The sequence below is a fragment of the Puma concolor genome, chromosome B1 (genome assembly GCF_028749965.1).
Source record: "Puma concolor isolate L17-30 chromosome B1, mPumCon1.1.hap2, whole genome shotgun sequence".
Taxonomy (NCBI): domain Eukaryota; kingdom Metazoa; phylum Chordata; class Mammalia; order Carnivora; family Felidae; genus Puma; species Puma concolor.
This window is the reverse complement of record NC_141670.1, coordinates 74,972,231-74,999,994: the sequence shown is the minus strand read 5'-3', so window position 1 is coordinate 74,999,994 and position 27,764 is coordinate 74,972,231. Positions and strand designations below refer to the sequence as shown.

General features: G+C 43.8%; 1 protein-coding gene across 14 annotated transcripts in view; it reads left to right on the top strand.

The window, feature by feature from the left end:
- Positions 1-27,764, top strand: part of TRIM2 (tripartite motif containing 2) — a 163,924-nt gene that overhangs the window by 74,880 nt on the left and 61,280 nt on the right. For 2 of the 14 annotated variants that reach the window (XM_086704070.1, XM_086704068.1), the window contains exon 1: positions 21,546-21,801. The exons of the other annotated variants lie outside the window; for them this stretch is intronic. In XM_086704070.1, the coding sequence (XP_086560196.1) occupies positions 21,799-21,801 (3 nt within the window). In that variant the 5' untranslated portion in view covers positions 21,546-21,798. Of the gene's footprint in view, positions 1-21,545; positions 21,802-27,764 lie in introns of those variants that run through there. 14 annotated transcript variants of the gene reach the window in all.

Sequence of the window (27,764 nt, the reverse complement as noted above, 5' to 3'; positions counted from 1 at the left end):
AAGGAACACTTCCCCTCTTCCTATGAGGTGGAAGGAAGGATGAATGCTTACATTCAGGGTCTATGATATATTTGGGGTGTGAATTCGTTAAGTCCTGCCAACAAAACCATTTCCTGCTGAGCAAGATGTTAAATGTCATATTCCATAACTTCCGGCTTGGCGGAATTATTTCCTATTGCAATTTCTGTCTGCAGGAATTACATCAAAGCAGAGGGCAGGCGCATGGCTGGTTTTCTTCGGGCTGTGCGCCCCAACCCTGCTGCCGTGTAATACCGCAGCAGCTTTAGAACCAACACTTCAGAATTCTCCGAAGTTGAGGCTATCTGCATCTTGTCCTGTACCACATACAGTGGGAAAACTTGGCAGCAAAAATAGCCTCAATCCCCATAAATGCGTGTGGCAGCCGTATAAATGACTCACTGCTGAAGAGCTAGCTTCCACAGACGTGTCCTCCGGGCATGATTTAGTGAAAGAGAATCGCTTCTCATCTTGTTATGTTTTTAGCGTAAAATCACCCTGGAGTGATTTTCCCTCCTAACATCTGTGATGTCACTTACTTCGCCTCACCTTTGCTGTCCCACAGCCGTCACCCGACTCAGGGGTGGGAGTCAGGAGAGTGTTAGACAGCAATTCTGAGACTGTGGGTTGGGAATCAAGTTGTGGGCTGTAACTGGCCTGTGTAAAAAGTGAAATAGAATGAGAAACAGCAGAGGGCTAAGTGTGATCTCACGCAACTTTTGTTTCAGGCACGGCACCGCAACATAAAATATGTCTCTACTGTGGATCGTAGGCACAGACATTTGGGAAATTCAGGTGTAGAAGTGTGTGGATCCTCTACCAATAGTGTGGCCCTACGCAGGTTACCGAACGTCCTTGTGGCTTAGTGAGAGCCTGTCTGTCAAATGGGGACAATAACAGTATCTATTCCATATGGTTGTTGGAAGGATTAAAGAGGAAATGTGTGAGAAGCATTATGGACTGCGCCTGGTTAGTGGTCAATGCTTATTATTACGATCTCTTTTCCTGCCTAAATCTGCAACTCAGAAATTTGTTCCCTACCCAGACCTTTCTTCTCAGCCTCGAACTGTGAACCCAGCAGCTCGTTTGACACCTCCATTTGGTGGTCTCACAGTCCTCTCCAGCTCAACGTATCCAAACTTGAACTCAACTCATACCCACCTTCTCTTCAGTCCTTCCCCCCTCTTCCCTCTCCTGCCCCCAAGCATGCAGCCCCCTCTGCCGCTCCTCCTGAATTCACTGTTCTCTGAGGGGTGTGACCACTCACCCCCCTACCTGGGTTGCCTAAGCATCATCTTACTAATGCTTCTAGTAAGAGAATTCTAAGCCTGCGACACCATCATCGTATGGCAGGCAGATGAATGCAGTTCTGCCTTCAGTCTTGCCCCGTGTCCGTCCCTTCCAACCTTTCATGTTTGTAAGTCTTCAGTGGGTCTCATAGCTTTCAGCCTACAGGGCAAGGTGCATCATGGCCTGTTCTCTTCCTGCCTCTCCACCCTCATCTCTTGCCCCCAGCCTTGTACTATACACTCTCGTAATCCCATACGGCTTGTCGTTGGTCTTCCCCTGCTGATTCACATTTACCTTCAGGTTTCCTCTGCCTAAAAGGCTTGTTCCATGTTTTGCCGTGTGGCTGACTCTTAATGTGGCCTTCATGACTCAAGGTTGATGTTCAAGTCAGAGAGACTTAGGTTTGAATCCCCTAATCAATAGTTAATAGCCACGCGACTCTGAGAGGTGAATTTCTGAGGCAGCTGAAATCAGTCTGTGGCTCTGTAAGATGGGAATAGCAATCCCTAGCTCACAGAGTTGTAAGAATTAGTTGAGTGATCATGTATAAAGAACAGTATCTGGCACATACTGAGTAATTACTTAATAAATAAATGGTTGTGACTGTTATTTTACTTATAGTAATTATTTTTCATTTGATTATGTTTATTTTTGAGAGAGAGAGAGAGAGAGAGAGAGAGAGAGAGAATGGGGGAGGGGCAGAGAGAGGGAGCCAGAGGATCCAAAGCTGGCTTCATGCTGTCAGCAGAGAGCTCGATGTGGGATTTGAACTCACCAAACTGTGAGATTATGACTGAGCCAAAGTCAGACACTTAACTGACTGAGCCACCCAGGTGCCCCTATTTTTAATTAAAAAAAAAAAAAAAAAAAGGCTCAGTTCACTTCCTTCCAGGCCAGAGCTTCTTGCAGACCTGAATGTGTCAGGTTGTTAAAGATCTGAGTTGTTTCTCCTGACTGACTACCCTTCCCCTCTCTTCTTCCCTTGATCAACCCCTCCCTCAAGATTCAACCCCAGAGTCACCTCGTTGGGGACTCTTCCCAAGCTCCTGGGCTCCCAGGCTTGTTTTAGCTCCATCAGAGTTCTCAGCTGCCTGAACACTGATACACCCTTTCCCCCCTGGATTCCAAGACTCCTGAGGGCTCTATGCCCCGTTCATTGTTGCATACCAAGCCCTCTCAGTGCATGCAGGTGCCTGACATGTAGTACATGATGAGTAATTGTTTCATTGATGAATGAATGGATGAATGAGAAGACTGTTGTAATTACTTCCTTACTGGTGTCCCTGCCTTCTCTCTTTCAAGAAATTCATCCTGTTAATTGCAATCAGATTAGTTCTCTTAAAGTAGAGTTCTGTCGCTCACCTGTGCTCAAATTTTGTTCTGGCCAGTGCACTCTACTAACACTGGCAGTTAGGGCCATCCCCAAGGTGGCCCTTCTAGGTCATCCCCAAGGTGAACACTTCTATTTAGTGTTCCAGCCTTTCCTTCTGTTTTCCCTATATCTTGTACCTTATGCAAAATTAGGCTGTTTTCACTCCCTTTGTGCCTATCTATCTGTGCTGGCTCTTTCTGCTTGGAAACACCTAATACCTTAACTGCCTACTGTTCACCTGCTCATCTTTACTTGTCACAGCCCCACAACTTTGGAGACCCTCTCAAATGCTACCACATGACAATTCCAGAAGCCTTTTTGATCCATTTTCTTTGTTGTTGTTTTTTAAGATTTTATTTTTAAGTAATTTCTCCACCAAACGTGAGGCTCGAACTTACAACCCTGAGATCAAGAGTCACAAGCTCCACCAACTGAGCCGGCCGGGCACCCCCTTGATCCATTTTCTAAACAAATAAAAATAGGTTTCCTCAGTTCTCCTTTGCATCTGATACAGCCTGCCATAGACTTCTGTCCTGGAGAAAGATTGCCCTTTATCTACCAGCTTATTTACAAACTTTTTTTTTTAATGTTTGTTTATTTTTTTGAGAGAGAGGGGGAAAGAGGGAGAGAGACAGCACGAGTGGGGGAGGGGCAGGGAGGGAGGGAGACACAGATTCTGAAGCAGGCTCCAGGCTCTGAGCACAGAGCCTGACACAGGGCTCAAACTCAAAAGCCATGAGATCGTGACCTGAGCTGAAGTCGGCCACTTAACCGACTGGGCCCCCCAGGCGCCGTTTACATGCTTGTTTTTGATGGCAAGTTCTTTGAGTCTGGGGATTGTGTCTTCAATGTCTTTGTAAACCTAACAGCATCTAGAATATTATATTGCTTATTGTTTCTCATAAGTGTTTGAGGAGGTGAATAGAACTGAAAATCAGCTGGATCTGGTTCTCCTTTCTGCTTCCTGATTTAATTTAGGGGCTAGAGTAGGAGGAATTAGGGTTTGACTCTGGCTTTTTGACTCTTAAATATATTTCATTAACTGTATATTGACGTCATGTTATAACTGCATTGTAGTAGGTATTCAATAAGCATGTTTGATGAATTGAAGATTAATTAGTAGTTTGTTTTCTTTTAGAACTAACCTACCTTCAAGTCTGGTGTTTATGGTTCTTACTTTGTATGCATACTAATAAAACAAAATGAGTTAAGAGTCAAAGTATATGAAATGTGAAGATGTAAATACACAAACATGTCAGTAGGTGGAGGTTGTGTGTGTCACACACGCAAACACACGTATACATATATACACACACACTTTCTACATTATCAAGTTATTAAGCAAAACCCTGGAGGATGAGGACAGTCTATGTTTGGTCTCATAAATATGTTTTCTAAATTTTTTAAAAATTCATTCATTTATTTTGAAAGAGATAGAGACAGCACAAGGAGGGGAGGGGCAGAGAGAGAGGAAGAGAGACAGAATCCCAGGTAGGCCTCGTGCTGCCAGCCCAGAGCCCCATATAGGCCCCGAACTCATGAAACCATGAGATCACGACCTGAGCTGAAACCAAGAGTAGGACGCTCAACCAACTGAGCCACCTGGGTGACCCTGGTCTCACAAATATTGAAACCTAATTTTATATCTTTTTCAAGGAAATAGAAGGTCCATTGGTAGTCTGCTCTCCAACTCTGTCCCTTTGTGACCTACAACCTCCCCAGCCACGTAAAGTTTGAGGTGTGTGTTCGGTGATCTGCCACGGTGCTGAGTGGCAGTGGAATGACCTTAAGAGCTGGTCCTGCGTTCAGGTGGACCAAAGCTCACCGTCTTTCGTCCACGTGAAATTGATCCTCCTTCCTGCAAGTGAAAGGGCCCAGGCAGTAGTCCTTCTCATTTATTTGTTCTTCTGCTCGTCTCCCCATGTAACCCTGGGTAAGGGTGAGCCTTAAGGTGGTGGCAGCCATACCTTTTACGTGTCCGAGTCCAAGCAACTCTTGGCAACAAGTCAACAAACTAAACTAACACTAGTTTTTCAGGAAAGTTTGCCAATTTTCAGTTGTTTACAAGCTTTGATGGGGACTAACTTTCAAAATTAATAAGGCCTGACACATGGCATAACACATTTCACAGTTTGTACCCAACCAGATTTCATGGAGGTAAAGGTAATGAATTGGCTGTTGTGAAATATCACTTCTGCCCTTACTGAAGACAGGAGCGTTGCGTGCAGGATATGATAGTAACAATAAAGTAATTTCCATGTCCTTTTGATGTTGATCCTGGGAGACCACAAAATCAGAACAATAGAAGATCATTTATCTGGGCTTCTAAACACCAGAAGCATTCAAACAATGAAATTATTTTTAAAAGATATTTTTCACCCAATTAAAAAAAATCATGCCAGTGTAATAACTGAAGAACATTTGCTCTAAGGAACAGTGTGAGTCGTAGTGCTGTGATCTGTGTTGCTGGTTGTAACAGCACAATCCCCTGATTACAGGGTAAAGTGGATCTTGGTGGACTGCTCCACTAGCATAATGGCAGTCTTACTGTTAATGCCGAGTTGGGTTGCTCTTGGTCCTTGACATGTTTTGGTAGGCACAGGCTGTGCTAAGATGTTGAATTTCTTTTTATTTATTTTTTTTATTTTAGAAAGAGAGAACATGCACACGAGAGTGGAAGAGGGGCAGAGGGAGAGAGAGAGAGAAACAGAGAGAGAGGGAGAGAGAGAACCTCAAGCAGGCTCCACGCTCAGTGTGGAGCTGGACTCGGGGCTTAATCCCACGTTCCTGGGACCATGATCTCAGATGAAATCAAGAGTCGGACGCTCAATGGACTGAGCCACCCAAGCATCCCAAGCGGTTATATGTGTTCAATTATACATATAACATGTTACCTGCTAAAGCACCATTTTCAACCACGATGCTATTATTTTATTTTATTTTATTTTATTTTTATTTTATTTTATTATTTTATTTTATTTTATTTTATTTTATTTTATTTCATTTTATTTTATTTTTTCATGATGCTATTTTAGAGTTAAGATAACTAACTAAGCTCCAGAAAAGTTCTCTTGTTTCTAATAAGATTCTTCTTCAATCTCTGTTTTAGTCAAACCAGTAAGTTGTACTTGCAAAGTTGTCTTGAGAATAAAATGGGGTGTTTAACATAGAGTCCGGTACTAAATAAATGTGCGTTCCCTCCCTCTTCAGATGCCTTGAACCAAAATGTGTATGGGGGGAAAGTAATATTCATAGAATAAATGACTGGTATTTACTGAGCACTTAGTTATATATAGACCCTGCTGTATCTAGAGATAAAAAGATGGGTAACGTATAGGCCAACAGCTCACTCTCTTGTAAGAGAGGCAGTCATTTAAACCAGTAATTACTGCAGAGAGTGGTAAGTACAGCCATAGACATATATACAAGGATTGACGATAACTCACAGGAGTGATGAATACCTTGTCTGAGTAAAACGACTATCAGGAGAGTTTTCAAAATAGAGGTGATGCATCAATTGACTCTCTAGCAGCAGAAGAAAGGATTGGATTCCAGGCAGAGGCAAAGCATGTATAAAGGCATGAAGGTTTAAAAAACGGAAGAAGGGGAATAACCCAGGACTCTCTGGAGGCCTCGAATGAGTGCATTTTAAATTCTTTAAGGATGGCTTGTTGAAGGACAAATGTGGGACCAGCAAGGGTAGCAGTTCCAGCTCCGATTGTATGTGTTGGAACTGCTGGGCTTACGTGTCCCATGGTTGTCATGGAGTCTCAACATGTCTGGTGATCTAAAGTGGCTTGAATGCTCTAGAGATGGCATAGAGGTCCAGAAGACAGGCTCACAGAGGCAGAAGAGGGCCAGCACCTCTTGTACAAAACCCTAAAGGCTCCTTGTAATGGGCTGAATGTTTGAGCCCCATCCCAAATTTATATGCTGAAACCCTAAATCCAATGTGATGGTATTTGGAGACGAGGCTTTGGGGAGATAATTAGGGTTTGATGAAGTCATGAAGGGGTGGTGCTCATGATGGGATTAGTGCTAAGTCTCCCTAGTTAGAAAATAACGTTGGTTTGGGGGCGCCTGGGTGGCTCAGTCAGTAATGTGTATGACTCTTGGTTTCCACTCAGGTCATGATTTCACAGTTTGTGAGTTTGAGCCCCACGTTGGGCTCTGCACTGACAGCATGGAGCCTGCTTGAGATTCCCTCCCTCCTCCTCTCTCTGCCCCTCCCCCACCCTCAAAAATAAATAAATAGAAATATTTTAGAAAATAATTGATAGAATTGTGTCGCAGGTCTTATATAAAGATAGCTCTCTTTTTCCTTTCTTTCTGTTTTTCCTTTCCTTTCCTTTCCCTTCCTTTTCCTTTCCTTTCTTTCTTTCTTTCTGTTCCTTCTGATCGAGAGAAAAAGTTATCCCCCATTTGTAATTATCAAAGAATGCAGTCATCATAAAACTGCTTTGAATTCCCTTGAGTGCAAAGCCACTTTGAGCCAAGTTAGTGTTCACATTATTGTTGCATGAGCGTGGAAGGGATGAATGTCACAAAAAGGGGCCTGCACCTCATCCTGTCTCTTGTCTCTTACCTTCCTCTTTTCAGCAAACACCATGACCTTTATCAGGGAATAGCTCCCTTGTTCATCTTGCACTTAATTAGAAGCAAAATTTTAGAGCAGCATAAAATGTCCATGCATGGTAGCAACTAAACTTTCTACAGTGCTAGGTCGAATCACTAACTAAAAGCTGAATATCACACCCATAATTCCTCATTTGGCTTATGTGCAAAAGATTATTACTGCCAAACTGCACATCAGGATCGCTAGGCTATTTTTGAAAATGTTTTCCTTTAATAATACTGCAAATACTTATGGCCAAGCAATAAAAATAATGAGACACAACATCTTATTTGGTAGTGTTTTCTTTCTAATACGTTTTTTTTTGTTTTTTTTTTTTAGATTCCCTGTTTGAAGGAAGAGGTTTTACATTGTCATTTGGACTAGTCTTTCAAAATTACATATTTGTATAAGTATTTTTCTCTTACGTAGAAAAAAGAATATCAAATAATTTTTACTAATTAGATTACCTTTACCTACCATGAAAGGACTCAGTCTAAGAATAAATAGTGTCCTTTTCTGTGTTGCTTCTATCATCAGTGGGAGGCTCCTACCCATACTGCTGGGACTCTACATCTTGTTAGGAGCTCACTGATTCAGAAATCATGAAAAAAGCAAGAGTGAATTACAGAATATCTAAACAGCTGTTTATTTTTAATACTCCCAGTATTTACACTAACCCAATAGCCATGTAAATGTGTTATAAAGCGTACCTTAAGAACTAGATAAAAAACATTTTCGGTAAGTAGTATGAAAATCTTTTCCTGTGGAGTACGTCTAACCCTTAGACAGGTTACGCTGTCCTGATAATCTTGCTTACCTGTCAGTCTAAATAAAGAGGTAAACCAAGGGAAGCTCAAATGACCAGAAATTCGGGAAACACGGGCTGTAGAAACTACAGGCCAGTCTGTTGAGGGTTTGGAGTGGGTTGTATTTATGGACCCACTTTATGGGTCTGTTTATGGAGCACGGGGTGGGGGCGGGGGGTTGCAGAATCCATCCAGAGTCCAAGCAGTAAATTCAGTGGCTTGAGGATGGGGAGAGACTCTGGGCAGATGTTCATTGGTCAGGAGATGAGACTTGGTCTTCTGTAACGCAAGCATTAGCAGGAAATCCGTCCCTCTGTTCCTAAGTTCTTTTCTTCTGAGGGCACAAGCATGAGATTCTCCATTTCATATCCTCCACTTCCATTTTAGATTGAAATGCTTTTGCACACCATTTTCCTAACAGATTCCCTCTGCAAATACAGCTCAAAGGTATCTTTAGCTGAAGTGTTGAAGGTGTGTTGCATGAGGACCTGGCCAGTGTGTTCTCCGGAGGAGTGTTGGCTACTCAGCCCCGGGGAATGTCCGGGCAGTCTTGACACTCAGTCATTCTTCATCACACGCTGCAGGAAGCCATGCGCCAAGACTGCATACATGTTGCGCCATCACTGGGGTATGACTCTGTCCCTGTGGAGTTTACAGGTTGGTGGGGAAGGAGCTCCAACCAAGCAAGCAGATAGATATGTCATTACAAACTGTAACAGTTGTCATGAAGGATTCTAATACCCTGCAGTGCTAACTACAAAGGGGGAAACCCATGCAGGATGGGAGGGACAGGGAAGGTCTCAGAGAGGAGGCGGCATTTGGGCAGAGAGCTAAGGGAACAGGAGCAGCCTTGCAGTGGGACCCGATGGGGGAGGGGGAGGCACGGAGTACCCTGAAAGTTGGACCTTTCTCATGAAGACCCAGGAATTTTGCCATTTACTAACAAGAGGCAGCTTCTCTTTCTGGAGGTGAGATCTCAGAATTTGCACTTAAGGTAATGGGCTGATTGATTCTTGAAAAGCCAGAAATAGTGGAGAGAGAAGGATGGAGGAAAGAGCAGGATCCAGAGGGCACAGGAAGGCTGGATAAAGGTCCCAGAATGCTGCAAGAAAGCCCTATTAGAACAAATAGACAAAAAGAAATAAAACCTGGTTTTATAATGAATAAGCTTTACAGGCAAGTCTAAATTAAGGCTGGGTTCTTCCTTTCCATTTCTGGGAGCAAACAAACGTGTGTTAATAGCTTTTTAAAAATAGAATGGAAATTCTACCAAGGCCCATCAGGGAACAGGAAAGAGAAGGGCCTGAAGGCACTGGCCATCTGATGCCAGCATCGCTGGTCTATGCTTTTATCACTTTACCCCACTCTCAGATTTGACTGGATTGATGTGCTTCATATGCAGTTGGTGCAAATGCTAATGACCTCCAGTCTTTTGTTTATTTTGGTGTCAGAGTTTTATCGTCAAGGTCATTCTGAAGATATGCAGCTTCTTAACTATGCGAAGTTGGTAAATACTCTTGGTCTATTATGACTTGTATCTTTCTTTTTCTTTCTATTCCCTGGAGTCTGCCTTCTCTGTGAATCCCCCTCTAACAGGATGTCGTGGTTTATTTTTTCCCTGCCCTTTGCCGTGAGGATGACGGGGAGTCTTAACCTTTTAGTAGTCGCCTGCTTTGTGGTGGGTTCCTGTTTCTCTGCTATCTTGGGAATTTCTGCCGTTTGACTGCCGGGTTTTGCAGATTCATATACTCTAACCCATTAACTCTTCAAGCAGACCAGCTGTGGTATGAGGGCTGTTTGTTATTTCTCGTATAGTGTTCTATTCTCATCTAGCAAGACCTGTGCTCGAATTTCCAGTCCTTTCTATAGAACAGTCTCACAGAACTAATGTAGTCATAATGAACCCCACACCGCCTGCAAAGACCTCCAGCTCACCAGGCCTGCTTGTGAAGAGAGGGCAGTGGGGCAGATGGAGAGAGGGGCTCACTCAGAGTCAGGCCTGAGTCTGCATCAGCCTTTGCCACCTGCTGGTTGTATGGCTTTGAGGGGAGTCACGTCACCTCCACAGACTTGTTTCTTTGTAAGGTGGTGATCAGACTGGGTATGACCACAGAGTTCCAGGGGTTCTGAAGAGATGCATGGGGGGATGGTGGAGGGGGGTGGGGAGGGCAGCAAAGTGAGAGGTGAGCATGTTGGCAGGGCCCCCAGGACCAGGACCAAGACCAGTTTTTTAGAGAAAGTATTTTGTGGCTTTAAAACCACGAGACTGTATCATCTGTATGGTTCTTTACAACTTTAAATACCTCAGATTGTATGAAGGATGAGAGTCTTGTGCCTTCCTCCTCCAGTCACAGCTGGAAAGGCTCTGCCAGAGCAAGAACGGAAGTAGATTAGGAGCCAGGCTGGGGTCTGGGGTAGTGAACTAAGCCTCCCATGGGGTTAGGAAGTGATGGCCTTTATGCTCTTTAAAGATATATATATGTGTGTGTGTGTGTGTATATATATATATATATATATATATATATATATAGTTTGTTTATTTATTTATTTTTGAGAGAGAGGCAGAGAGAGGAGAGAGAGAATCCCAAGCAGACTCCACACTGTCAGCATAGAGCCCAACATGGGGCTCGAACTCACCACCTGAGCCGAAATCAAGAATTAGACGCTTAACTGACTGAGCCAGCCAGGTGCTCCGATGGCCTTTATGCTCTTGATTCAAGTTGTTGCTCTGAGACTGAAGATGTATATGACAGAGGGGTAGCTTCTATCCCTTTAGGGAGTACCAGTGCCACTCCAGGGTACAGATGAAAGACAGTATCAGGTTCTTTGAACTTAGGCTTGTGCTTCTTGATGGGTAGGAAAGGAACATTGGGTGCAGTTGGGTATATCCCAGCCAAGGTCTCTTGCCAGATCCCAGCTCCTCATTTTTTCTTTTCTAAAAAAGTTCTGCTTTCTTTCTACAGCAGATAGCAATTAAAACAGAGACAATCCTGTAGGAAGCCAGCAGATTCTCTAGGACTCAAACTAGACATACATCTGTGCCTGGACTATATTCTTTCCAGAGGAGAATCCCCACCCAGTTAGAGGGCATTCTTAGGACTTCTGGCCTTGTGGACTGCTCAACACTGCAATCAGTTTGCATCAGCGGATTCTTTATCTGGTAATGGTAGCAAGACAGGTATAACACATAGTTTTTAAAAAGATGTACAAGAGCAGGTTTGATTCTTGGAATAGCTTTGTAAGAAAGCCTGTGCATTTCCTTTGAGTCAAGGGAAATAAGTTTAATTATTAATTGCAATGTATCTGGAATATGGCCTTTTTATAGCATTAGAGAAAGAACTTCTGGCCTGGGAGGAATTTGATACGAACTGGAGAGTAATGATCTTCCTGGCTCTCGTGGAAAGTAAAGCAAACCTATTTCCATTTGCGGATAGTTAGAAGGTGGGAGAGGAGGCAAGGAAAGAAGACATTGGGAATTACATGGCATTATTTGGGGTATTTGACTGTTTTACAACTAAATCATTTGCAATGTGATTTCCACAGTGGTTGGACTTGGCCTGTTTTCCTGCAGTTTCCTCCTGCCCTCCTAAAATTTCCCTAGCCTTCACTCACTATACATTGTGTCTTTTCTCTTCCTCTGGGTGTAAAATGCAGGGATGTTGTGACCTTCCAGGATGTTTCTTACACCTGGGTTTCTTCGTGCATGGCATTGACAAGTGAGGTATGCACACAACCAATTCTTGCCCCTGTGGGAACAGCTTGCCCCCATCTATAGAACACAGGGTGATCGAACATCTATGGAAATGATTGTCTTTTCCATTTCTTGTGCACAAATAAATTGTAGATATTGTAGGTATCAGATAATTATCTTTGTTCATGCACAAATAAATTGCAGTTATTATTTTTCTTTTATGAGATTTTTGCTGTTCTTGGGTTAGTTTGTAAACTTCTTAAAGTTAGTTGGGCTTGTGTCTTCATGTTCAGAATCTGAATTAGGGTATTATCGACCCATTTCCTTTGAAACAAAGTCCATAAAAGGAAGTGCCAGCCATTTCATTAGGCTTGATCAGGGTGGGCAAACTGTGGCCTGCGTCTCAAATCCAGCCCACTGCCTGCTTTTGTACAGCCTGTTAATTGAGAACAGTTTCTGCATTTTTAAATGCTTGGGGGGGGGGGGGGATCAAAAGAAAAATAATATTCTATTACATGTGAAATTTATGTAAAATTTATGTTATTTCTTTTTTTAAATTTTTTGTTTATTTTTGAGAGAGAGACAGAGCATGAGTTGGGGAGGGGCAGAGAGAGAGGGAGACACAGAATCCGAAGCAGGCTCCAGGTTCTGAGCTGTCAGCAGAGAGCCTGATGTGGGGCTTGAACCCACAAACCGCGAAATCATAACCTGAGCCGGAGTCGGTCGCCCAACCGACTGAGCCACCCAGGCGCCCCAATATGTATTTCCAAATGCAGTTTTATTGGATTACAGCTACATTCCTTCATATAGTGTCTGTGGCTGCTTTCATATAACGATATTGTTGAGCAATTGTGACAGATGCTGTATGGCCCACAAATCTAAAATGTTTACTATTGGGCCATGTACAGAGAAAGTTTGCTGACCACTGGGCTTCAATAATTAGAACAATAGTTGACTCTTAGGAGCTAGGCACGGTGATAAGCAGCTTCCAGGCATTGTCTGATTTAATCCCCATAACAACTCTATGATGTGTAACTCTTACTGCTGTTTTACAGATGAGGAAAAAGTTGTGTAATTTACCCCAGATCACACTGCTGGTCAGTGTCAGAGCTGGGATTTTTACCCACATTTGTCTGATTCTAGAGCCCAAATATCACCCACCACAGAACGCCATCCCAGTTGGGAGCAACACCCATGAGCATCCTTGGCGGGTCTGAGGTGGAGGCCACAGATCAAAATTGTTTGAGATCAATTTTTTGTTGTTGTCGTTAATTCATTATTTGAGATTTATGTTTATGTCTTTTTTTATAATTTTTTTTAACGTTTATTTATTTTTGAGACAGAGAGAAACAGAGCATGAACGGGGGAGGGTCAGAGAGAGGGAGACACAGAATCTGAAACAGGCTCCAGGCTCTGAGCTGTCAGCACAGCGCCCGACGCGGGGCTCGAACTCACGGACCGCGAGATCATGACTTGAGCCGAAGTCGGCCGCCTAACCGACTGAGCCACCCAGGCGCCCCATATGTTTATGTCTTTCTTATGAGAGTGCACAAGTTCCTTAAAGATAGTGACCTAATGCCATGCAGTGCCCAGCACATAGTAGAAGCTAAATTAAAAGCTTGTTGAACAAAGTAGGTAGGGAATAGAGAAAGAGCAGGAGAAATGGGGGGGGGGGGGGGGGAGAGACAGGAAGAGGAAAGACATTATCTAGGAAGAGTCAGGATGCTCCCAGCATTAGCCCCCTGCCCATGGATGGCTCCACTTGGCACCAAGGTGGCTTGCTGCATACCAGGGCTCACAGGTGTGGGTAGGACACCCTGGGCCTGGCAGGCCCGACCTGACCCATGTACATACCCCCTCTGCTGTCTGGGGCCTGGTTGCTAGTCTTCTGCCCCTGTTCCCCTTGCCTCTGGTGGCATGGTGGCTTCTGGCACCCAGCCTGGACATACTGCCAACCCTTGAGGTAGAGAGCTAGGTAAGTCAGTATTTGCTTTAGAGCATGTCCATTCAGGGGAGGACATGAAAGCAAGGCTTCCCAGTCTCGGGTCCAGAAATGACAATTTTCCTCAAAGGGGAAAACTTTGAATCTGGAAAGGTGCCATAAGGAATCGTTTCTTGTCCTATCTTTCCAAGAAGGCTGCTGACTCTAAAGGCAAGATGGCCAGTGAGAAGTCACTTCCACTGGCAGATAAGCAGCACACAATAGGAGACCTTGTTTCTCATAAGAATGAGGAACAGGGGGGTTTGAGCAGAGACTCTCTACCTTCCCTGCAGGCCTGGGATTAGGAGTTGGAGTGAGGACTCACCAAGAGCAACAAAGTAGCGCTCCAGCCTCTTACTCAACTGTGTCAACCCAGCTAGGACTCAACTGGCACTAAGTGGGTAAGAAGGCCTAGGCAGGCTGTGTCCAGCCGAGTGTGATAACGGTGTATAGATACATCTTTTCTGACTTTTCATGACTCTGCCCACTCTCATGTGTTGATTTTATTTTATTTGGCAGAGGAAAAGAATTAATGGGGAGTAGGATATTAATTAGTTTATTCATTCATCCAAAAAATAAATGTTTACTGAACCCCTACATGAGCCAGGCTCTAGGAAGACAAAAGTAAATCATTAGTGATTCCTAAAAGAACCTATAACTCTAGTAGTGGCAAATCTACTAGTGCTACAACCATAGTAATACATGTATTGACTGTTACTATGTATTGGGGACTGTGGTAGTTTCTCTTAATAGACTAAATCATTTAATCATCATGATTACACTCTGAAGTAGGTTACTGTGCCCATTATATGGTGAAGAAATGGAGGCACAGAGATGTTAAGTTACTTACTCAGAGTCGTAAGTCAGAGCCAGGATTCACACCCACCTCGACACTAGGGTCCATACTCTACACTGCACCACACAGCTTCTGATTATAGTACTTGAGACTGCTGCGTGTTAAGCGCAGTGCTAAGACACTTGGATACTATACCATTTAACCACCAGGACAGCCTTCTGAGATGATACTTTACAAATAAGCTTACGGAGGCAGTGAGCAACCCGAACATAGAGCAAATACAGATGCCTCTCCAGGGCCTGTGTGCCTTAATTACAGCATCGTGGTAGTTGGATTCTAATATCCGGATATGTGACCGGTGTGGCGTCGTGCCACGCACACTGCTTAGAAAAATACTCTCTCCTGATTACATGAGTGGGGGAGGCAGCCTTCTGCCGGTGATGTCAAGCTCCTCTATCCTCAGATTACCTCTCTCCGCCAGGGCGCCCAGGCTCCTACTTTAGTATCACCCTCCGAGCTAAAGCACTGAGCTCTAGAAGTCCTCATAAAGGCAGGTGTGTCAACAGGAGAAAGTCCCATCTAACTCCGTAGCACCAAGGTCACATTAGCGCAGGAGGACTGGAAGGCCAGAGAGCCACAGTCCCAGGAAATGGGAACCGCCACAGTTGGAGCACCCACACTGCTGGGGGGAGGAGTCAGGCCAGGGCAATCCCCGCAGCTCCCAGCTTTTATTGCAGGCTCGACTCCCCTCCCTCGGCTCTCCCATCGGCAGCACTTGAATCAGTTATTTTTACAGAGTGGTCCTGTTCCCCGGTGAGAAGTAAGGTTAGAAAAGGAAACCTACAGAGAAGGGAAAAAAGAGAGATTCATAATGCAAGCAGAGCTGCGGACGCCTGGGTGGGGAAGGCCGACGGCCTTTCTTCGGCGGGGGCGGGGCTCGGCGCCCTGGGGGTGGAGCCTGTTGCCGTAGAGACCACAGCGGGCAGTGGCGAGGGTGCGGAGAATGCTCGCGGGGCTCCGCCCGGCCTGGGAAGCCCGAGCCGTCTGAGACAGGCCGGTGTCTGCGATTGTTACCTTGAAAGAGAGGCCTAGACGTGGCATCATCTGGTCAACAGATAGAAGCATATCTCAGGTTCCCTGGGCACTACATGCTGGTTTGCACACAATCCATTTTAAGGGACAGAGAGGAAGCGATGGAAGAAGGGAGAAAGCGCCTACCGGGGCATGAGTAGCGGCGCCCCCACGTCAGCCACCGGCGGGCGCCCCGCGCGGTCATCTGGGCGGGCTCTGCCCCGCGCGGCTCAGGTCCCGGCCGGCCGGGCCTCAGCCGGCTCAGTCACCGAGGGACGTTTGCAGTACAGAATCCCCGACTCTAACTCAATCCCAACCTGCCAGTCCGAGCCACTGCACTGATTAATTAAACATGGTAAACCACCGAAGCACGCAGGAACTTGACACCGCCTTGAATTTGTCAAAATGAAAAGTGTGATCATGAAACTCCGCTGGAGGGAAAAACAACACTTGATACTGATGTGCTCATCAGTGTGGACATTAATGTAATTAGAAATCCAGTGAAGACTGGGAGGTTATCTTCCAGGCATGCTCAGGACAGCTAGAGGCAACTTTGAATTATCCAGGCCGGACAGTGGCAGAGCAAGTGTTTTGTTTGCTTCTTTTTGCTTTTAGTTTTTGCTAGAGTCAGAGCAAGACAAAGAATAAGGGGTAGTGTGGCGCCGGGAAGTTTGTTGTATCAGTGCATGGCAGGGCCTTGTGTTTCACTTCAGGCTTCCCCATAAGGGACATCTTCGGGCTGTGAAGGGGCTTGGGAAGATCAATGACAAGGAACTCAGACTGCAGGAACTCAGACTAGGCCAGCAGCACAGCTGTGGTTGTGGGTTCCAGCTGCCAGTCAGACTCACAAGGCACAAATAGTTTTAATCTGGATTTATGGTTAGGAAACATTGACACAAAATATACAGCAGGAGATATGGCACCTTTATCCCACTGGCGACCCAGCAGCTTCCTCTGCCCCCTTACCCACTTAAGGTATGTACCAGGGAGGAGACCCAAGGTGTGTGGGGGTTATGACACACAGCAGTCAGAGCCCCTTTTCCCTACCAATCTTTTCTGCCATCCTACTTATGTAGCCACCCCACAGTCTTACTGGTACACACCACAGATGAAACACACATAACATTCCCCATTTTTCTTAACTGTAGTGTTTTCAGAGGAACGCTGCTGTGGGCAAATCAGGTCATTCTCAGGCAGGCCTGCCTCAGCCCAGGCCTCATGTTAACTTTATACCCATGGTAGGTGTGGGTTTAATTGTGTCTCTCAGAAAGATAGGCTGAAGTCCCTAACCCTGTACCTGTGACCATGACCTTGGAAATAGAGACTTTGCAGATGTGGTCAAGTTAAGATGAGGTCATATTTTATGTGGGTGGGGGTCCTTTAAGAAGAAAAAAGAGAGACACAGAGAGGGAAACTCCATGTAAAGACCCAGAGATGCACAGGGAGAAGACAGACGTGACAATGGCAGTAGAGGCTGGAGTGATGCCCCTACAAGCCAAGGAACACCTGGGACTACTAGAAACTGGGAGACACAAGGAAGGATCTTCCCTGAGAGTCTTTGGAGGGAGCTTGAGCCTGCCGAAGTCCAGGTCACCTCTATGACACAATTGCTGCAACACCCTGGCCTGGTCACGTAACCTTTCTGAATCTCAGTTTCCACTCTAATAATGATGCCTGCTCTGTTTCTAGATTTCACTGCAGACCAAAGAGAAAATGTACTACGAAGGTGCTTTCTAAACTATAAACCATCAATCAGATATGAAGAATTGTCTCTCCCTAATGCTCCAACTATTTTTCAATTCAGAGATGAACATTTACCTTTATATCATGTTATGTTACTCATTCATTTCTGGAAGGACTTTTGTCATTCTACATCTACTAATTGGGCACCTACTGTGTGATAGGCACTGCACTAGGGGCTGGGGAGTTGGAGGTAAAATACGGAGCCATCAATAGTTTTCAGCAAAGAATGCTATGGAGCACATAGGGGTGACACCCAATCTAGATCGGGGGTGGGGGGGGAGGGGTTGGGATTGGAGGAGGAGTCAGAGAATCCTTCTTAAAATAGGTAGTGTCTTTACTGAGTTATGAAGAATTCGAAGGAGTTAAACAGAGGAAGGAGTCAGGAGAGGATAATAACATTCCCAGCAGAACAAATGGAATGTGAGCCTAGAGATTAGTGTTTCTATAACGAGTGCTATTGGTAATGTTAGAGGATAAATATAAATGTACTCGTATGAAATTTTCCCAGGTATTGGAAAATGTTTGGCATCCCTGCCCCCAGGCACTGTCAGTAGTACCTGCCTACTCCCCAAGCACACAATCAATATGACAGCGAAAAATGCCTCTTCACATTTCCAAATTCATACCCCACCACTTCATGGCGGTGGGGGGGGGGGGGGTGGGAGGCAGGTATCATTTCCTAGTTGAGAGCCACTGGTAAAAAATGCATGGTGGCATGTCTTAAGAATTAGAGTATGACTGGGGAGGACAGGTGGAGAAAAACGAGGAAGGCAGAGGCCACATCATGAATGGCCTTATATGTCATCCTAAGGAGTTTACTTTCTAGGCAAATTTCCTTGATCAGAGATAGGTAGACCATGTATGAAGGGCTTTGGATTGAGCTTGGCACGTAATACATGGTCAGTAAATTTTGGATCTCTGTCTCCCAGAATCTTGCCAAACCCAAGTTTAGTTAGCACGTATCTGTTCTTTTTATAGGCACTGTCTGTATACTTCCTTAGTGTACATCCCAAGTTGGCTGATGACAGTTAACTCACTAATGTCTATTCAACTGGAGGAAAACAGTGAGGAGGGGCAAGATGCCTCTAAGAAGTCAGTGAGGTGTGCAGCCGTCTCCATCCCAAAGAGTTGAGGTGCTTCTCTGCTCTCGAAGCCTTACGGTGTAGTTGTGTGACGCCTCAATATAACTCGGAAAGGAACTGAGCCACTATATACCAACAGCCACTACCACCACCATCTATCTACCTGTTGCTTGCCAGGGAGTGCCAAGGAGGAGCTGCTGTGGCCTGCTAACCCATCCCGTGGTAACGCAAGGCCCAGCTTGTAAAGGGTTGTATTCATTTGCCAAGACATGCACTAAAAATGAGGCTGTGTTTTCCTATAATAAACAACATTATAGTCTGTTAGGCTGCAGACTGGGTCCTCCGAACCCCTTCATCCATACACTACTTAAATCATGGTGATGAAGCTATTTGGAAACCCACCTGTCCTAAGGAATGCTGTTTCCAAGAAAGAGATATTCCCAATTCCAAGTAAAACATCAAAAACATACATGACCCTCATTTATTCTACCTTCACCCGAGGCTCTAGCCACACTAAACTACCACTCTCAATTCCTGTGAGCCATCTCTTGCCTCCAAGCCTTTGCCTGTGCTGTGCTCTATGCCTGTAATGTAACCCATGCCTCCCTGCCCCAGCCTGTCCCTCCTGTGGGCTCCCAGAGCCCTCCACTCCCTCTGCTGTCAAAGCACCTACCACTCCGTGTTGCAATTGCCTGCTTATTAATCAGTCTTCCACACTAGATTTCAACCTTCCTGAGGGCTGAGAAACAGTTACATTTTTCTCTGTATCCTCATGCCTACTCAGTGCCTGGCGCACACTAGACATTCAATAAGTATTTATTGGAATGAATGATCAAATGAGTAACTGAACCTTCAGTGACTGCAATCCCAGCCAAAAGACTAAGGATCTCTCCCACTTTCCCACTATCTTCTGAGAAGAGAGACTCCCTCCAGTTGTATGCCCCAGAGTTTGGGTTGAGTGGAGGAAAAGGAGAGAGGCCAGGAGGATGTGCTGCAAGAGAAGTCAGCATTCAATGCATTTGGCTTCAGAAGGCCAGCAGCAGCACCAAGTCGGGCTCCTTTGTGAGGGACTGTCTTAGGAAGAGGACATGGTAAAATGGAGTGGGGGTAGCCTGCCTGTAGTTTTAGGGGTTGGTTCTAATTAAATTAAACTTCTAAACCAGAACATATGTCCACTCAAACACCTGTATGGGAATGTTTATAGCAGCATTATTCATAATAGCCAAAAAGTGGAAACAACCCAAGTGACCATCAACTGACAGATGGATAAATAAAACATGCTATATCCATACGATGGAATGTTTTTCTACCATAAGAAGGAACAGAATACTGTCACATGCTATAGTATGGATAAACACTGAAAACATCATGCTGAGTGAAAAAGGCCAGATACCTAAGACCACATATTATAGGATTCCATTCATGACCAGAATCTATAGAGGGAAATCTATAGAGACAGAGAGTATATTAATGGTTGCTTAAGACTGTGGGGGGTGGGAAGGTAGAGGGTGATAGCTAAAGGGCACAGGGTTTCTTTTGGAGATGATGAAAATGTTCTAAAACTGGCTGTGCTGTTGGTTGCCCACATCTGTGAATATACTAAAAGCCATTGACTTGTACAGTTTAAATGGATGAATTATATGGTATGTGAATATCTCAATAAAGCCATTAAAAAAAAAACTTGTAAAGTAGGGTGTTAACCTGGGCTTTTGAGAATTGTGTACCACCTGAAATAGCATGGCAAAATTGGCATGTCTGGGGTCTATTTCACTGGATACCGACACTCACTCACCCACACCTTTGATGGTAATCATCACTGCTCTGTAGAGCTGAGTGCCCCATGACAGGGCTCAATGCAATGCCTGACTGCATGGAAAGGATGTGATGAATATTAATGTAATCAAATGTGTGAATTAACAACTTTATTTAAATAAAAGGTTTCATGTCCAATTTAAAATTTTTTTAATGTTTATTTATTTTTTAGAGAGAGAGAGAGAAAAAGAGAGAGAGCTATAGAGCATGAGCAAGGAAAGGGCAGAGAGAGGGAGACACAGAATCCAAAGCAGGCTCCAGGCTCTGAGCTGTCTGCGCAGAGCCCGACGCAGGGCTCTAACTCACGAACCACAATCATGACCTGTGCTGAAGTCAGACGCTTAACTAACTGAGCCACCCAGGCACCCCTCATGTCCACTTTTAAACTAGTAACTAAGCAAAGAATATAATGCAGTATGGTTCCCTGCCTCCCCTGCTGTAGAAAAGGGAATGATTGTAAATTCCGTTATGATACGTAAATTTTTTTAATTCTAAAGTATTGTTTGTCATAGGATCTAATTGTTTTTCTATGGCTACGTGATCATTTTTATGTTATGAAAACTAAAAAATAGTTTAGTCGTCTAATAGGAAATCAAGGTATATAGGTGTGCAAGGTTTGCCAAGTTTCTCAACCCTTAACTGAAACGTTCCCATCATCAGAAAAACAGCAGGCTCTGTTCACCCCTGAAGCAAATAAATATACTACATGATTTTTGTCTGAATGATTAGGACCACAAAAAACAGAGGAATGGCATTTGCATTATTTGACTTGGAGGGACTGTGTTTTATAGACCCTTTTCTGGGTAGATACCAAGAGGGGAAAAGTTAGTTGATGCTTGTTGAACTCGGCTGTTTTGCATATTTATAAGTTTACCTTTGTGTTTCAAGATACTTAAAATCTAAGGTAACAGTATGTTTTCCCTAACGAAAGGAAGTGACTGTATGCTCTCACACCCACCGAAAACACTCCTCTAAATTTGAACTGAGGCATCGTATACCTAGTTTTCCTTCCAGGATCTATTCTCACTGCATCCCCCTTTTGCTTATCAGCACACCCCCTTTCCGATTTGTAACTCGGTGCCTGTCCGGGCTGCGTGGCGCCGGGAGACGTGCGCCGGGGGCTCTCCCCGGGTTAGCCGCGCGGCCACATTCCGGCGAGGGACCTCCGCGGCCCTGCACGAGAGCGTGGAAACAGCTGACTGCTGACTCAGAGGGGAAAGCAAGCCACCCGCGAATCTCATTGCAGCTCGCTGCTGCATCCCTATCCCATAATCCCTTGCTTGGTTTGCTGCAGTCTTTTCAACAGACGCTGAGTGAGAAAAAGATGTCCTGTAAGATAAAGATTGATTGGTTTGAATACCGAAAGGGGTCTCCCACTTGTTAATGACCCAGAAACATTCCTGCCGACTTTCCTGAGCCTTCTCTCTTTTCCTCCATTTTTCTTCTCTGTTCTGTTCATGAACTGGCACATCACTACATAGAGCAGAAGATATGCTGGGCTTCTGATGATGGCTGCACTGCATGGTAGGGAATTTTAACCAGTTTCTTTGCATGGTGCTTCCAAACTTGGGAGGTTAGCAGAATGTGCATTGTTCTTTTGGATTGCCGCGGAGCTGCAGCGACAGGCTTGGGAGGATTTAATTCTTTGCCTCGTTGATTAGTCTGTCTGCAGAAATGGGTAGGTCCTAAATGTTCTGATTGCTGAGTATTATGCCAGGTGGATAGCTGATTTCTCCTGTTCTCTCTCTGCTCTGGCTTTTTCTTTTTTTCTTTTTCTTTTTTTCTCCCTTCTCTCTCTTGGTGATGCTGCATGCTCTGTAACTATCAGATAGAGGGAGACCCATTCTTTGCTTAAACAAAGGCACCAAATTAACCAGAATAGGGAGAGAGGCATGCAAGATTTTCTTTCTTATCAAGTTCCTAATGTGATGTGACTAGATTTTTATCTTTACTAGTCCTCAATTTTAATGTGTATTCAGCTTATTTTAAATAAAATATTTCCCTCCCAGCATTTCTCTGTTGGGTGCGAAGATGGGGATGAAGTATTTAAGTTGCTGGATTCCTTCCTCCATACCCCAGGGTGGAGGAGAATGAACCATTCAACCCTTCCCCCACTCGGTCCTCTGTTGGAGAACCCTGGGGTTGAGTTCCCAGTTACCATTGGAAACCCATTCATTCATAATGCATGATTCGACCCTCTGAATTCTAAATGCCATTGATAATCAGCAAATATGCAGAAAATGATTTGGGCTTTTTTTCTTTTTTAACATTTTTTTTTTTTTTTTTTTGGCCTGCCTTTGAAGTAGACTCAAATCTGGGTGGAGTTCAATGGTAGCTTTACACGGGGGGAAAAAAAATCCTTGGGTTGGACCTTAGATTTGCTTCCTGAAACAGTGGCTACGATTATTCTGACAGCTTTCTCTACTAGTGTGCCCCACCCTTTCATTATTCCTTATTTTGGGAGGATAGGAAAGCAAGTAGGAAGGCTATTTATTTTAAGCTAAATATTAAATATTAATAAGTGGATTTCTGAACCAAAAGGTATAATGGTATCTGTCTTAAGATAGATTCAATATCATTGCTTTCAGGAGCAGATCTGGATTCAGAATGAAGCATTTTAACAATTATTAGTTTGTTTCTTTGGCTTAGATCGTATTACTGCAGTTTTATTCTCCGTGAATAATTGTTAGAGGTTTTTGTTATTTTTTTAGATTAGAATATGTAAGGAGAGCCATTTGTTTGTCCAGCTTCTTCAATTGATTTCTTAAGTATTAGGATTCAGTTCTGCTTAGCGTGAACCTATTTTCTGGTGTCTTTCATTATTTTCAGGCAGACGCTTCAGCAGCCCCGGTCCTAACCGTCTGTTAATGTTAAATAATGCACGCCCCTCCCGAGCGAGCAAGCACACAATGAGAAGTTTCATGTGTGCTGTGGTATGAGAAAGCAGCTTTTTGTTACAGAGACGTTGAGTCGTGGCCTATCCTAAACCTCTAAGTGTTTCTTTCCAGTTTTCTCCTAGAAAGACCCAAGTGATTTGCATTGGAAAGGTTAAAATAGGACTGAATGTACAAATGTTCTCCGATACAATGTGCCTGTTTGGAGAAATAGGAATCCAGGATATGTATTCCATATATTTTAAAAATGGAGAATAAAATCTATACATATTTTTCACCAGAGTTAATATTATAATCCTGAGATGACTTTTTTTTTTTTTTACTTATATGAAAAAAGCTTCGTGGATTTTTTTGCTTGTGAAATAAGCAAAAACACTCATTCTTTGTCTTACTAAAAATTGAAAACGTCCTTCATTTGGATATTTGAAGACATTAATTACTCCAAAGTTATGACTTTCTTGTATCTATCTTTAAGTCGAAGAAATTCTAAATGTGTAGCAATTTTTAAAAATTTAACCTAAGCTTAATTTTTAAGACTCCCTTGTGCTTTTTTTTCATCATCTCTCTGATAAAACTAAGACTTTAACAAAACATTTGTATGTATTATTGAAATGTATGGAGGAGAAATACTTTTACACTTTAAAAAATTTGCTGCCAAATTATTTACTCTCATAGGTTTTTTTTCTTTAAAAAATGTGACTGAATTACTTCTAATTACGGCATAATTATAATTTGCACACACCTGTAATTGTTTTTTTGAAAATGTCTGATGCCATCTGTGCCCTTTATTACTTATGTAAGGATTTGAGTGTCAGAATAGAATTTGTCCTATAATGGGGCTGGCTATTAGAGTTCTCTGAATATTTTTTTTTTAATTTTTTTTTCCAACGTTTATTTATTTTTGGGACAGAGAGAGACAGAGCATGAACGGGGGAGGGGCAGAGAGAGAGGGAGACACAGAATCGGAAACAGGCTCCAGGCTCCGAGCCATCAGCCCAGAGCCTGACGCGGGGCTCGAACTCACGGACCGCGAGATCGTGACCTGGCTGAAGTCGGACGCTTAACCGACTGCGCCACCCAGGCGCCCCGACTCTGAATATTTTTATTGTGCAGGTTGTCTGAAATGAACAGATCAGGTTTCCTCCTAGAATTTGAAGGTTTAGGTTAAACCAGATACTGAGGGAAAAAAATGAGCCCAGTGTAATTATTCAAACAGCACCTTGGAAGGAACCTTCATTACTGCTTTCTGCGTGCTAGTCTTTCTACCCTCTTTTAGTTTACCCTCTTCTGCCTTCATGTTCTCAGTCACCTACGTTCCTCCATTAAGTGCTTTTCATTATTCTTCTTGAAAACTTATTAAGGTAAACATTTATTCTAATCAGCAACAGAATTAAATAACGCATTTCCTATCCACCAGGGACAAAAGGGGATTTGCTGTTGCACAGGCCTATGTCTTTTGAAGTTCTGATGTAGAAGAAATTTCTCCTCCCCCTTCTTGCTAACCTTGCCCAATTTCCAGAGCTTAGGGCCTTGGCCTTCCTCTGTCTTTTTTGTGGTCCCAGAATATGCAACCTCCTTGTAGTCCCAAAGGAAAGCAAGGAAAGAGTCTTGGCAAGGTGATGGATGTGGGGAGAGGAAACCCCACTCATCCTGACTGTCCCAGGGCACTGTGGATGAGTGTTAATCAGCCTGACCACTTAACACTCAATCACACAGACCCAGCTTTCTGTACCTTAGAAAACCCAAAGCAAATCTTAAGAACCGACTTAATTGCATCGTAAAAGGTGAGGATGTCTATGAAGAAGGCAAAGACAAATAGTTATCTATACTAAGAGGTAGAGGAAATAGGCATAAATATTCTAAAGATGAGTTGGGGGCTTGACATAAATCAATTTCCGTGTGGTAAAACCCAGCAACCTCGGGAAGCTGTCATACATTGGACCCTGGAAATGATAAGAACCTTTGGAAAGCTTGGGCACATCCTTGCCTGCAGACAGAAGTTAAAGTGAATGGCTTCTAGCATACACACCTACTCACCCCCAAACACACGCGCTCATGCATGTACTATCAGAAAAGATATTGCATCTGGCCATCTAATTTACAAAATGGCCCATTTGGGAGGCTTGATTTATCTGGAAATAGGTCACCCTGTTTTAATTTCACTGAAGATTGTCCTCTTTTCTTTCGTCTAGTTAAGTCCTCTGTAACAATGCAAATTCAGTTGCAGGTGAATAAAAATATGCTCATAAATTTTAAAAACTAAAAATACTTTGTTTCTTTAGTCACGTTTTAACCTGTGCCTTGAGCTCTAGGTACCATCTGTCCTGGCAGGTAAAAGATAGAACATTGTGAGTTATAGATAATCCTAATAGTTCGAGATTTTCTTTCTGTAAACGCGCCAGAAAAATTTTTAACTTCTTGGGAAGCTGATTTTATTTTTTATTTTTATTTTTTAATAATTCAGAATTTACTACTTTCTGTTTTTAAAATGTTATTTATTTTTGAGAGAGGGAGAGGGAGGGGCAGGGAGAGAGAGGGAGACAGAGGATCTGAAGCAGGCTCACCAGGCTGAAGCAGAGAGCCGGATGTGGGGCTCGAACTCACAAACCGTGAGAGATCACCTGAGCTGATGTCAACCACTTAACCGACTGAGCCACGCAGGCACCCTGGGAAGCTGATTTTAGCCTGTCTGCGTCGTTGTCATTGGCAGTAAAAATGTAACCATACTAATAAATTAATCCAGCTAAGTGGCAACAAAGAGAAGCAGTAACCCAGGAATGCCATAAAATTAAACAGAAGTGGAATCTAGTGCCTTTAGGATGGTATATAATCAAATATGCTGACTCTTACCCACAAATCACATGTTAAAATTTTATTTTCCAAAGGAATCTTGACCTGTTTCCCAACCGTGTTTCCTAGCCTAGCCAACAAGTTTTCCCCCAACTCTCTCCCCTTCTCAAGCAGAGTGCTTTCAATTTGTCTTTTGTCTTCTACCCTCCCTTCCTGCTCTTCCCCCTCTGGTGTCAGCAATAAAAAGTTTGGATCATTATCTGATCTAACTGGTATACTCTGGGGTGGGAATTGTGGTCCCAACCCTAGAATTGTGGACCCAGGCATTTTCCTTTTGTTTCTTCTCCTCTCAAGTTCTTCTTTTCCACTTGGTTGTCATTTCCACCAAGTTCTAGGGGATTTGAGGACGTGAGCCAGGAAAAATACCAGAGGTGACGTGAGGGAAGAAATGCTAGGATGGGGGGTTTTTCTATGCGCAAGGATTTTGTTACATGCGTATTGCATTGTTGTTACAAAAGCTGTTTAGTGGGCACGCCCCACTAATGAGGAATTTTTGTGTCAACTTTCTTAGACTTTGTATTTCCGCGCGCACATGTGTCCTCAGTGGTTCTCAATTCCCGTTCCGCCTTTGTGAGTGTGTTTAAGTATGTCACTGAATATTTACCCTCTGGCTGACGGCTTGTGTTGCTAAAGATTAGATGATCACGTGGGAAGGCAGGTAATGTCTGATGTCAAATGAAAACATTCACATGACTGATGACAACCATGCTGTTTATTGTGTACTAAGTCAGCCAGTGCCGCTTTTTTCTGCTACTGGGACTGAGTCCATTCCCATGTTATACTTTATTTGCTCAGTTCATTCAAAGAAATAATGAGTGTCTATCATGTACGAGGCACAGTTCTAGCTGCTGCAATCCTTGCCTTCGTGAATCTTACATCCTAGAGAGGTGGGGAGGAGACAATATGCAAGATAAACACATTACATACTATATCAGAAAGTGACCATTGCTACAGAGACAGAAAGCAAAGACGGGAGATAGCAAGTCCTGGGGGCTGAGGGGCAAGTTTCAATTTTAACCAGAATGGTCAGATTGAGAAGGTGCTATTGAACAGAGAAGTAGAGAGGAGGACCAGACCCCTCTTGTAAGCAGTATTGCTGTTGGTTTTCCACTGACAAGGAGCCTCAGCCAGTCTCCCCACATAGCGAGAGCTCTCATAGCTAGTTAATGTCAACAGCACCCTAATGTTGGCTATTTATGTAGTTTTAAAATGGCCCTTCTTAGAGCGCCTGGGTGGCTCGGTCAGTCAAGAGCCCAACTCTTGATTTTGGCTCAGGTCATGAGTTGGGCTCTGTACTGACAACGTGGAGCCTGTTTGGGATTCTCTCTCTTTCTCTCTCTCTGCCCCTCCCCCACTTGCTCTCTCAAAATAAGCTAAAATTTTTTTTTAAAAAAATGGCTCTTCTTGCCATCCCTTCTCTGTCATTTCCTCTGTGTTGGCCTTTTGTCAGTATGTAGAGTGCTAGTTCCTGCATCCAAGAGGATTCGGGTTCCTTCAGAGACAAAGCCCATTCCATGCATGCTTGTAGGTGCTCCTGTCCAGAAATTGGTTTTGCAGATCTCCAGGAGAAGAGTAATTCTATATGCTGATCTCTTTCACTATCATGTGCTTATTTCTGCTGGTCATGCGAGTAAGAAGGATCTCTGACACTTCAGAAACCAAGATGGCAAAAGGAGAACAGCCGAGAATCTAAATAAGTATTTATTGCTCGTCTAATCAAAGCAACCAGAAACTGTGGTAGTG